We start from the raw sequence: 13,770 nt of genomic DNA on the forward strand, positions 1-13,770 counted from the left end.
AGATGCAACAAATCTACTAAAGAGACTGCCTAAACTGTGCTTCTCCATCCTCTTCTGGAGCACTCCTGTGTGGTATGGGATCTTTACTTTGATTGGGACTGGCAAAGACAACTGAAAAAGTTGAAAAAAAGGCAACTCGTATTGTGTTACTACGAAATAGGGGAAGGTGTACCATGATTATGATATGGGAGTTGGGGTGGCAGTCACTGAAACGAAAGCTCTTTTAGTTGTGACAGTATCTTTATGTGATGTTACAAACAGCAACTATCTTCTCCAAATGCTAAAACATTTCTGTTCACTCTCAATTACATAGGGGGGAATGAACGATGTGATAAAACAAGAAAAATCAGAGCTTGTACCAAAAGATTTAGTTGTAAATTTTTTCCACATGCTATTTGAGAATGGGAAGTCAGAGAAATAGTCTGGAAAACAGTACTATGAAACCTCCGCCACACACTTAGGTATGAATTGTGGAGTAATGATGTAAATGTAGAATTAACTAAAATAAGATTGAACAGCCCAGCCCCACTATAACCTCCACTCCCCTCCTCCTAATCTTCTTCAAAGGTAGAGAGCAGGAAAAAATACAGATGTGAGCCACATGGAAAGAAAATTATGTGAAAAAGTGGATAGGATGTAGTCAAGACAACAAGGGTGCCAAAATGCTATTCACTAAAAGGAGGCAGATTTCGGTAAAGTCACCCATAACCGCGGGTCAGGGGAGACTTACCGTATGAGATGAGAAGGAAAGACTAATTGTTGGGGACTGCATTAGATGAGATTTGAAAACCTGAGAACTTAAAGGGGGATGACAGGGTAATGTGCAGAGGTTACTGCTTAAACATTATGCATGAGCTAATAAGAGTGAAAATTTAAGTGCACTGTACGGTAATAGAGGTGGGAGGGGAGTGGTGAAAAATAGACGGGAAAGACAATGAAAGATGTAGAAAACTACCGTATTTACTTGAATCTAAGTCACACTTTTTTTCCTGCTTTTGTAATCCAAAAAACCGCCTGCGGCTTAGAATCGAGTGCAAAGTAAGTGGAAGTTCTGATAAATGTTGGTAGGTGCTGCCACAACTAACTTAAAATCCGACTGGCAAGACTGTTTGGGATGTTTGTCAATATGGCCAACTCTTACGTTCTGAATTTTTTCCTACCTGAGAGAAGAGATGGTTGCTGATAGGAACTTTTATGAATTGTGAATCACATGCAGTATTCTCTTCACCATAAGAATAATATGAATATAAACATTTTGCCATGTGTTCTTTCGTGTTTGCTGCTATCTCATTTAAATCCTGTCTCCCTAATAAACTACAAAACTAGAGTGAGACAACAGCAAACGTGGAAGAATATACATATCATGTCATGTTTATATTCGTATTATTCTTATGCCTAATAGTTATACAGTCAGAAATGAAACAAGGCAACTTACTAGATTTTTAAATCTAAGATGACTCTAATTTCTGTGCAGAATGTAATGTACTAAAGAGGCGCCTGGAAAGATTTTCAAACGGAGAAAAATGTTCGCTTTCTTGTTGATCATTATCAAAGAAAGCAGCAGTGTAAGTAACAACAAATAGCAGTCTCTTGCCATTGTTTCGCTAATGAGACGATTCCTCTCTTTTTTTTATTGTAAGCGGCGACAGCACGCACAAAAGCAATCCATGCCGCGAGCGGCGCCAGACCATAAACGCTCATTATCAGAATGCGACAAACAGTGCATGACGCAGTACAGTAATGCATTTTCAGCTTAGAGTGACGTAAACACCTATAACAAAGAGAACGGCACTTATCAGATCAAAGAAAAATAAGCAATCTATTAAAACCAGACAAAGTACGTGAAAAAGGAAGGGTAGCCGTATAAATACGGATGGAGCGCCTGATGCATAGCAATGGCTACCTGGTAAAGCTTAACTGCTAAGCTTACGACTCGAACCAAACTACTGTAGCTGTATGGTCATTCATTAGACCTAAATTGTGCCTCATATTACAATGGACCAACATTGTTTCGATTTGGAGGTGCGGCCTAAAACTTTTCCCTCCCCTTAAATTTCGAGTCTCAAATTTCAGGTGTGGCTTAGATGCGGGAAAATTTTTTTTCCTTGATTTCGAGTCTCATTTTTCAGGTGCGGCTTAGATTTGAGTAAATACGGTAAAACAAGTGAAGCAAAGAGTAGTTACAGTGAAGAAATGCTGAGATGGAAGAAATTAATGTAAATTAAGGCCAGGTGGGTGGCAAGAACCAAGGACATGTTGTTGTGTTAGTTTCCACCTGCGGTGTTCTGAGAAACTGGTGTCTGGGGGAAGAATCCAGGTGGCGTGTGTGGTGAAACAGGTGCTGAGGTGATGAATGTCATGTTGTAGAGCATGCTCTGCAACAGAATATTGCGAGTTGCCAGTATATAACCTCTGCCTATGACCATTCATCCTAATTGATAATTTGATGGTAGTCAAAATAGGTATAGGCAGAGGGTGTGTAATGGCTGTGCCACAGTTGCTTAGTGGCTAACGCACCTGCCTAGTCAGCAGGAGACTCGAGTTTGATTCCGAGCCTTGGTACAAATTTTCACTTGCCGCTTCAATCTATATACATAATATCCTACCTGTATGAGATCAGTAAAGTCTCTGAAATTGTCATTTCATTTGTAGTAGTACCTGTAAACATAGCTGTAACCCTGGAAAACAGGAGAGGAAGAAGATGTAGAAGAAAGAGCAACACCTGCTCACTAGGAATGTTGAAATAAACATCCTTGTTCATGTTCTTGGTAACCTGAATGAGCGAGCTTGAGTCATGGTTCGAAAAACACCCCCCCCCCCCCCCCCCACAACAGAAACCACCTCCAGCCTGAACTAAATCCTTCATATGCAGTGGATTAAACATGTCATTAGGGCACTGTTGTACTCAACATTTTGCTTCATTTGAAAAAGAGGTAAAACCACAACTTGTCAGACCTCACTACATGCCGCCAGTCAGATACTGTACAGTTCTTGTGTTGCCTGGTCCACTGAAATCTTGCAGCTTTATGTAACATTTTGAGAAGTGGCCATATGCATGGTGACTAACTTCAAATATCCACTTCAAGTAGTCCCTTTGAAACTGGTTGAGATGGAGCTGCATCCACTGACAGCAGCAACCGCTGTCGGTTTGAAACTGATTGTCACTGACTAAGCATGAAATTTATCTCCAATTCCTCTTGGTTATGATCTTCTTATGGTCACAACCACTGTTTTTACACTATGTTACGAGACTGTGAGAGGTATACCATCCTTGTAGACTTGTTGAACATTCAGTGTTGATATGGATGGAGGAGGAGTTGCCACATTTATCAAAAACTGCCATAAATTCAAGAACATTGACATTAATAAATTCTGTTTAGAGCAGCATCTAGAAGCATGTGCAACAGAAGTAGAGTTCCATAACAGATCCTATATAGTAATAACTATTTACCGAGCACCTGCAGGACATTATAATCTATTCTTAGATCATCTAGAAGCTATTTTGGGTTATTTAAAAGGAAGAAACAAAGAAATTTTGATTGCTGGTGACTTTAATACAGATTTTCTAATGCAATCTTCCAATAAACATTCACTGCAGTTAGTAATGTTGTCTTTCAATCTAACTCACACTGTAAACTTTCCAACTAGGATCACTAAATCCTCAAGGACAGCCATTGATAACATTTTTATAGACAAATCAAAGGAACAAAATCATATCATAAAACCTATCAGATCATGACATGCAGCTCCTTGTTTTAGATGTAAATTCTAAGCAGATTATCAAGACTGTTAAATCTGAGTACAGGAGAGTAGTCAATCAACCAAAAATTGAGTGTTTTAGAAAACTGCTCAAAGATATGAACTGGAAAGATGTTTATAGTGCTCATGACATGAATGAAAAATATAACACATTCATGAACAATGTCAGTACCATGTTTGAAAACTGTTTTCCTCTAAAAGTTACTCAAATTAAACAGAAGTCTATAATAAAACCATGGATTACACAAGGAATAAAGATTTCCTGTAAGACAAAAAGGAAAATGTATCTGTCGACCAAGAATAGCTCCAATGCTGATGATTTAGCTAAATACAAGGAATACTGTAAAACATTAAAAAAAGTAATTCAGACGTCTAAACAAATGCACTACGAAAAGAAGATAGCAATGTCAGGGAACAAAACAAAAACAATATGGGATATAGTGAAAGAGCAGACTGGTAGAACCAGAAAGGAACAGGAGCAAATAGCACTAAGGGTAGATGACACATTAGTAACTGATGGGCATTGTGTGGCAAATCTATTTAACAAGTACTTTATATCCATTACTGATAGAATGGGACTTTCAGGATCAGTAAATAATGCCCTTGAATATCTGAAACTAGCCTTCACAAATAGCTTCAAGTACATGAATATATCACTCACTTCACCAAAAGAGATAACGTCCATAATAAAATCTTTAAAAACAAAGCATTCTAGTGGGTACGATGAAATATCAACAAAGTTAATTAAGGCATGTTCTTGTGAGTTTAGTACAATTCTAAGTTACTTGTGTAACCAGTCAATTATAACTGTGACATTTCCTGACTGGCTAAAATATGCAGATGTTAAGCCTCTATTCAAGAAAGGGGATAAAGAGATACCATCAAACTACAGACCGATTTCACTTCTGCCAGCATTCTCAAAAATTTTAGAAAAAGTAATGTACAGGCAGCTGCTCAACCATCTGACCACAAATAACATATTATCAAGAACACAGTTTGGATTTCTGAAGGGTTCTGATATCGAGAAGGCTATTTACACCTACAGTGAAAATGTACTTAATTCATTACATAACAAATTACAAGCAGCAGGTATTTTCTGTGATTTGTCAAAGGCATTTGATTGTGTGAACCACAACATCCTTTTAAGTAAATTAGAATTCTATGGTGTCATGGGCAGTCCTGCAAAATGGTTCAAGTCATACCTCACTAACAGGAAACAAAGGGTGTCAGTGCAAGGGACTAGTGAATTAAGTCATCAGTCATCATCAGAATGGGAAGAAATTACATGTGGTGTCCCACAGGGATCCATCTTAGGACCATTGCTTTTTCTTGTGTACATTAATGATCTCTCATCAGTCACACTGCCAGAAGCAGAGTTCGTTTTGTTTGCAGATGACACACATAGTATGTCAAGTGTAGTTCTAGAAAGATCTGCTAATGATATTTTCATGGATATTAATAAATGGTTTAAAGCCAACTCACTGACATTAAAGTTCGAAAAGACTCACTATATGCAATTCAGAACCTGTAAGAGGTTTCCACCCAGCATGTGCATAAAATACGAAGAAGAGCAGATAGAAGAGGTTGACAGTCTTAAATTCCTGGGATTACAACTTGATAATAAATTCAGTTGGGAAGAGAGCACACCACAGAACTGCAGAAACGCCTTAACAAATCTGTATTTGCAATTCGAGTGTTAGCAGACATAGGAGACATAAAAATGAAAAAGCTTGCATACTTTGCCTACTTTCATTCCATAATGTCATATGGTATAATATTTTGGGGTAACTCTTCAAGTCAAACAAAAGTTTTCAGAGTCCAAAAGCGTGTAATATGTATTATTTGTGGAGTAAATTCACGGACGTCCTGTAGAAACCTCTTCAAAGAACTGGGTATACTAACTACTGCCTCTCAGTATATTTACTCATTAATGAAATTTGTCCTAAATAATATATCTCTTTTTCCAACAAACAGCTCAGTTCATACATACAATACCAGGAACAAAAATGATCTGCACAAGCACTTAAAAGCACTTACTTTAGTTCAAAAAGAGGTCCACTACTCAGGAACACACATCTTCAATAATTTGCCAGTAAACACAAAAAATTTAGTTACAAAGGAAGATCAGTTTAAAAGGAGCCTGAAAGACTTACTAGTGGCCAACTCCTTCTACTCCATTGACGAATTTTTTAATAGAAACAAATGATGTATTGTATATATTCATACTATTAGTATTGTTATTTCAGTTTAAAAAAAAAAAAAGTTGACATGTTCCACATCCACGAGGATCTCCTCAGCACGGATCTATGGAACGAAAACTAATCTAATCTAATCTAATCTAATCTACACCACTATGTTACGAGACTGTGAGAGGTATACCATCCCTGTAGACTTGTTGGACACTCAGTGTTGATATACCAACAAATGAGGCAACTTCATTCACGGTGTGGTTATAGGCATGTCCAAACACAATAGCTCCCTTCTGTAATTCTTTTGTTTCTCCATTACGAACCATCTACTGATTCCATACAACAAACTGGCACATGCACACCACTATAGAGCACCGACTTAATTAGCAGTTGAAGGTCATATGATCACCTGGCAGGTGTGCTCTTTGAAGGGCACGACTGATATTTTGTCCAATCAGCTTATATACAGGGAGCTATGAAAAAAGAGTAGTAAAGACAACGAGTCAGTGCTCTGTTGCTGTGGATTAAGTGGGAATTACAGACTGAACATGGACACACTATGCCCATAACTGTATTTGAGTTGCTGAAACAGTGGTTTGTTGTTTAGAGCATTATATTGTTCCAGTAAAGTTTGCAGACATTTCCAAATGACACTGGTAAGAAAAGGTCATAGGATAAACTGAATTTTAGGTATGGTATACTGTCAGCGTATGATGGCATTCTGAGTGAATAAAAATGCAGTAACTGGAGTGTATCACGTGAGATACAGGGCTATCTCCAGGCATGATTGTGTGAGGAGCCACGCTTACAATGACTTTGTGAAGACAACAGATCATCATTCAGATCTTTCCGGCACTATTTCTACATCAGGGACACGTGTGGTTCCTACAGGACAATGCCCATGCACTCACCTGGGCAATATAATCACCAGACTTGTTTGCCACTATGAATGTCTGGGACATGTCAGGAGTAGCCAGGCCCGTATTGTTAGTGACTCCTTGGGTCAACTGTGGGATGTGGAAGTAGTATGGAAATCTCTCCCCCAAAATTACATCTGACACCTCTAGGATTGTCACTGTGCATTACTGCAGAAATGCATTGTAACTAGAAGAGGCTATGCAAGATACTTAGTGTTCTGAAGGACAATATGTCCATAATTGTAGTTGTACAGAGGGCAACAAGTATGTTTTTGAAGGACAATAGTCCATAATTGTAGTTGTACAGAGGGCAACAAGTATGTTAGACTCAAACTTTATTAATTGTTTCAGTGTGTTCATTTTCACTTCCCTCCTAGAGTATTTTCTTCTTTGAATAAATTACTAAAACAAAGACCACCATAGTGAAAATTTACGCAACAATAAATATGGTATCAACTGAAATTGTACTCTCTTACAGACATCTACAGACTTTCCATGCACTGATTAAACATCTTTTAAATTTTTATTCTCTCAGGTCTTCATGTTTGGAGATAATGAATGTACTCCTATATACTTACAGGCCACTGCATTTCCCAATAGATCACATCACTATTTGATGTAGGCTCTGAATCAATTATCTTCAAGGTTACAGCTGTATTGTCCCACTCTTTACGATAGTCTGTATCAATTTGGGCTTGCAGGAAGGCTTGTGCACTAACATCACTGTATTTCCCATACACTGAAAATAATTACACAAATGGTTTCACATGCAAAATTACATAAGAAAGATAAATTTGCACAAAACTTATTTGACTAACAGACAACCATATTTTTGTAAAGATACATTCATGGAAAAAAAAATCACATCAAAAAATAATTAATGTACAATAGTGAAGTTTCAGGAATACATTTGGTTGGTTAACATATTGAACTGATTACCACTGCAAGATTGCAGATTAATGTAAGCTTGAGATAACTCACTAGAAATGTGAAATTGTGGTATGATAATAACCAGTGTAAATAACAAAATGTTGAACACAAGCATGCAAATATACATGTATTGTGTTGTAAAGGTGCTGGATGGCAGTTTGTGGGATGAGTTCCATGCCTGTTGTACTTGATCAGTCAATACAGAGACAGTCAATACCATTTGTGGATGATGCTGGAGTTGTCGTCAAATGGTGTCCCATATGTGCTCAATTGGAGACAGATCTGGTGATTGAGCAGGGCAAGGCAACATGTCAACACTCTGTAGAGCATGTTGGGTTGCAATAATGGTATGTGACTGAGCTATATCCTGTCGGAAAACACCCCCTGAAATGCTATTCAGAAATGGCAGCACAACAGATTGAATCACCAGACAGTACATCAGTACAAATTTGTAGTCAGGGTGCATGGGATGCAGGCCATCAATTGGCTTCCTTCTAATCAACACATGGCCACTGCTGGCTCTGAAGGAGAACCAGCTTTCTTCAGAAAAAACAAAGACCTCCACCCTGTCCTCTAATGAGCTTATGCTTGAAATGCCAGAAGTCACAAACAGCGGTGGTTTGGGGTCAGAGGTATGCATGCTATAGGGCATCTAGCTCAGAGCTGTCCTCAAAGTAATCAATTTGTAACAGTTCATTGTGATTCTGTAGTGCCAACTGCTGGTCAAACTGCTGTTGCAGATGCGAGATGCGCGGCAGCCATCTGCTGAACACAATGGTCTTCCTTCTTGGTAGTGCCACATGGCTGTTCGGAGGCCAGCCTTTCTGTGATCTTACATTCTCGTGACCACCGCCACCAGCAATCATGTATTGTGGCTACATTCCCACTAAATCTTTCTGCAATATCACAGAAGGAACACCCAGCTTCTCATAACCCTATTACTCAACCTCATCCAAACTCAGTGACATACTAATAATGACGTCTTTGTTGCCTTAAAGGAATTCTTGACTAACAACTCACCACCCCCAACCTCAAAGGTAACTAATACTCACAACTGTTACAGTGTGAAGTTTGAACAATCAGCCCTAGACAAAGCTAATAACAAACCATCTCGTTGGTATCGATATGTAGATGACACATTTGTGGTTTGGTCCCATGGCAGAAAGGCCTTGGACGATTTCTTTGATTATCTAAATAAAATTCACCCAAAAATAGTTTACCATGGAAATAGAAAAGGATAACAGAATATCTTTCTTACGCAAGATACTATGTTAGTTATGAGACGGTCCGATAGAAGCTTGGAATATAAAGTTTTTCGGAAATCAACACATACAGACAGATATTTACATAAAAATTCTAATCATCATCCTCAACAAAAAAGAGGTGTCATAAAAGGTCTTGTCGATCGAGCTGAACGGATATGTACACCTGAACATTTGGATGCTGAAGTGAAACATCTGAAGCAGGCTTTTGAAAAAAACGGCTACTCAAGGAAAGAGATAAATAGAATTTTGCGTCCAAGGAACACAAACCCAAAAGATAAGAATGAACCACAACGACAGAAAAATACAGTAGTTCTCCCTTTTATTAATAAAAAGTAACAGAACGGATCGGTAAGATTTTACGAAAACATGACATAAAACCAATCTTTAAACCAACAAAGAAAATAAGTCAAGTACTACGATCTGTGAAGGATAAACGCCCTCCCCTGTCGACATGTGGTGTGTATAAAATTCCATGTACCTGTGGTAAAGTTTACATTGGTACTACCAAAAGAAGCGTAAACACGCGACTGAAAGAGCATAAAAGTCTTTGTCGACTTGGAAAAATAGAAAAGTCAGCTGTAGCGGAACATGCTCTTCAACCAGGCAACCACCAAGTGAAGTTTTCGGATACCGAAGTTTTATCTACAACGTTAAATTACTATCCACGGCTATATAGAGAAGCTATCGAAATTTATAAACATCACGATAATTTTAATAGGAAAGAGGAGGCTATGAAACTTAGCGATATATGGACAGTGGCTCTACAAAATTGCTAACAATTTTTATCTTGGACAAGGTGGTAATCGATAGTCAACCTTATCTTTGCTATGGATTATCACTGCTCATCACGTGTCACCTGAACCACGCCCCCCTTTCTCACAATATATAAGTCGCTCTCAGACACCCGACCAGTCAGTCGGCAAGACTCAGCGGAGCAGCGCCTCTGAGGAAGTCCAGCGCAGTTCTGGACGAAACGTAAGGAGCAGAAAAGTTCTTGGACCACGACCTCACATCCCGGAAAGTATATCAACAGCCACTATCCATTCTGTTCAACTGCTCTTCCAAGTCCTTTGCTGTCTCTGACAGAAGTACAATGTCATCGGCAAACATCAAAGTTTTTATTTCTTCTCCATGGATTTTAATACCTACTCCGAATTTTTCTTTTGTTTCCTTCACTGCTATAGGAATGCTTAATTAGTATGCATATATGCTGTGTGTCAAATTAAATTCATGGCATACAGAGTGTCCCCGCCTAAAAGATGCATTTACTCTGATGCTTTGGGAGAAACTTGGAATTTTATTTAAGCAATGTGTAGCTGAAGTCAGCAAAAAAATTACAAACTGCTCATCAGGCTTTTCATGTGTCACCAAGTGTCGCCAAAAAGGTTTGTCTGTTTGCCTTTACAAACGACATGATTTTTAAAGTGGGGTTTCAAATGTCCATTTGAGAGAGCGGCCGCAAATCAGTTTAGTGTGATATTTGTTTTATTGACACATTTTAACAGGGGCAATAAAACACAAAGAGTAATCAAACAATGAAAAATCCAGGATGGAATGTAACAATTGTGAGAAGGAAAGTTGCTACTCATTGTATAGCAGTGATGCTGAGTTGCAGTTAGGCACAACAAAAAGACTCACACAATTATAGTTTTCAGCCATTAAGACCTCTGTCAACGGTAGACGCACATATGCACACGCACACACACTAAACTCACAAACACAACTGCAGTCTCAGGCAGTGTGGTTTCAGTTGCCTGAGACAAAGAGAGGGGGAGGAGGAAAAGGACTAGGGGGAGGTGTGTGTGTGTGTGTGTGTGTGTGTGTGTGTGTGTGTGTGTGTGTGTGTGTGTGTGCGCGCGCGCGCGCGCGAGTTGCGTTTGCATGAGAATGTGTGCTTGTGCTTATGTGTGTCTATTGTTGACGAAGGCCTTAATGGCCAAAAGCTGTGATTCTGAGAGTCTTTTTGTTGTGCCTATCTGTGGCTCAGCATCTCCGCTATATGGTGAGTAGCAACTTTTCTTCTTGTAATTGTTAGAAAGAATAACCAGTATTCCAGCAGTGGCAGCAGTGCCCTGACCCACACTGATTCCTACTACCATGCAGCAGCACTGCTCAGTCGCTTCTGGAGTAGTGGTTATTCTCTGTTTTTTACTGTCCCTGTTACTGGATGTGAATAAAATAAATATCGCATTAGACCAGGGCTTCACAACATACGTGCTCGCGGAGCAAGCTGTGAGCAGCAAGGCGCGAGCACGGAGCAGCGCGAGCACGCTACCCCCACTACCGGACCAGAGCGGAGAGTGGGGAGAGTCACGTGGGGTACACAACAGCTGCCGCCAGTCGATGTAAATCCGCGGCCACCTGCAGGGATATCACTCACGAATTATTACTGCGACAAATGAAACAAATAAAGGAGAATGTACACGTGCCACATAATTTTATTAGCTTAGTGTATGCCTCTATCATCTGTAGACACTGAAACTAAAGAATTCCACAACAATCCTATATTTTCAACACTTTCTTCAACACTACTTAAAATATCACCTCCGGTTGTAGTGTTCTTCATGGCTACTACATCGAGTAGCTCCTCCCTCACCTGAAGATCTCTGTTAACACCTCTAATAAATATGGCAAGCTGCGCTGTTCCAGTGATATCAACACTTTCGTCCAGAGCTAGAGAATACGCCATAAAATCTTAACAGATATTTGCAAGCTGGCTCTGGACGTCGTCTGCCATGTCCTGTATGCGACGCATAATGGTCATGTTAGATAATGGCACAATCCAAAACTGTTCAACTTGAGATGGACACAAATGTTCCGCTGCAACTACCAAACATTCTTTTATTAAATCGCCATCAGTTAAGGGGCGCATGGATTTTGCTAAAAGCAAAGCAATTTTGTAACCCACTCTGAGAGCTGCCTCAGTTGATTTTTCTTCGTCGTCCAGATCTTCTTCGGATAGCTTCCTTTTATGTTTAATAACTTCCTGTGCACGATCTGGTCAATCACATTTTTCACGTCCGTAGTCTTTCGTGTGGTACGACATATAATGTTGCTGCAAATTAAATTTCGTAAAAGAATACAGTGTTTTGTGACATACTAAACATTTTGCAACACCATCTTTTTCAGTAAACAGATACAATTCCTCCCAATGGGGGTTGAACTGCGAAAGCATGGTTGGGGTTACACAACGGCGACTTCACATGATTCTTAACCAGTGAAGTGACCGTTAAGAGCTGATCGTAGTACTTTACACGTTACACAGTCGGCGCGAATTCAATAGGCACGCTGCGGCCCTATTCAAACGTGCGCGCGCATTTCCCCTCCCTCCGTACTCCGCGATCTTGCAGCTGCTCGCGAGCACGTGCCTGAGCAGACGCGAGTACTCGCGCTCAAAACCGGCCAGTCTATTGAATGGGCACTTAAAACCCCACTTTAAAAACAATTTCATTTGTAATAGCAAACAAATCAATGGTTTTTTATGACACTGGGCATTGCGTGAATGACATGATGAACAGTATTTGTTTGGGCTGATTCCAGTTATGTGTTGTAAAAACAAAATCACAGATATCTGGGAAAATGCACCTGATGACCCTTAGCCGGGGTAGCTGATATAAGAAAATTTGGTGAATTAACATTACTAATAATAACAGAGTTTCAGGGAGAGCATAAGGGAACAATTGACAGGAATGGGGGAAAGAAATACAGTAGAAGAAGAATGGGTAGCTCTGAGGGACGAAGTAGTGAAGGCAGCAGAGGATCAAGTAGGTAAAAAGATGAGGGCTAGTAGAAATCCTTGGGCAACAGAAGAAATATTCAATTTAATTGATGAAAGGAGAAAATATAAAAACACAGTAAATGAAGTAGGCAAAAAGGAATACAAACGTCTCAAAAATGAGATCGACAGAAAGTGCTAAGCAGGGATGGCTAGAGGACAAATGTAAGGATGTAGAGGCTTATCTCACTAGGAAAATTAAAGAAACCTTTGGAGAAAAGAGAGCCACTTGTATGAATATCAAGAGCTCAGATGGAAACCCAGTTCTAAGCAAAGAAGGGAAGGCAGAAAGGTGGAAGAAGTATATAGAGGGTTATGTACTTGAGGACAATATTATGGAAATGGAAGAGGAACAAGGCCCCGGGAGTAGACAACATTCCATTAGAACTACTAACAGCCCTGGGAGCGCCAGTCCTGGCAAAACTCTGCCATCTGGTGAGCACAATGTATGAGACAGGCAAAATACCCTCAGAATTACTTCAAGAATAATATAATAATACCAATCCCAAAGAAAGCAGGTGTTGACAGATGTGAAAATTAGCGAACTATCAATTTAATAAGTCATGGCTGCAAAATACTAACACGAATTCTTTACAGACGAATGGAAAAACTAGTAGAAGCCGACCTCGGGGAAGATCAGTTTGGATTCCGTAGAAATGTTGGAACACGTGAGGCAATACTGACCTTACGACTTATCTTAGAAGACAGATTAAGGAAAGGCAAACCGATGTTTCTAGCATTTTTAGACTCAGAGAAAGCTTTTGACAATGTTGACTGGAATACTCTCTTCCAAATTCTAAAGGTGGCAGGATAAAATACAGGGAGCGAAAAGCTATTTACAATTTGTACAGAAAGCACATGGCAGTTATAAGAGTCAAGGGGCACGAAAGGGAGGCAGTGGTTGGGAAGGGAGTGAGACAGGGTTGTAGCCTATC

General features: G+C 39.5%; 1 protein-coding gene across 3 annotated transcripts in view; it reads right to left on the minus strand.

Moving 5' to 3' along the window:
* Nucleotides 1–13,770, minus strand: part of LOC126259160 (stAR-related lipid transfer protein 7, mitochondrial) — a 120,111-nt gene that overhangs the window by 15,064 nt on the left and 91,277 nt on the right. For all 3 annotated transcript variants that reach the window (XM_049955712.1, XM_049955711.1, XM_049955713.1), the window contains one exon: nt 7,444–7,604. In XM_049955712.1, the coding sequence (XP_049811669.1) occupies nt 7,444–7,604 (161 nt within the window). The remainder of the gene's footprint in view (nt 1–7,443; nt 7,605–13,770) is intronic.

The sequence above is a fragment of the Schistocerca nitens genome, chromosome 5 (assembly GCF_023898315.1).
Source record: "Schistocerca nitens isolate TAMUIC-IGC-003100 chromosome 5, iqSchNite1.1, whole genome shotgun sequence".
Lineage (NCBI taxonomy): Eukaryota > Metazoa > Arthropoda > Insecta > Orthoptera > Acrididae > Schistocerca > Schistocerca nitens.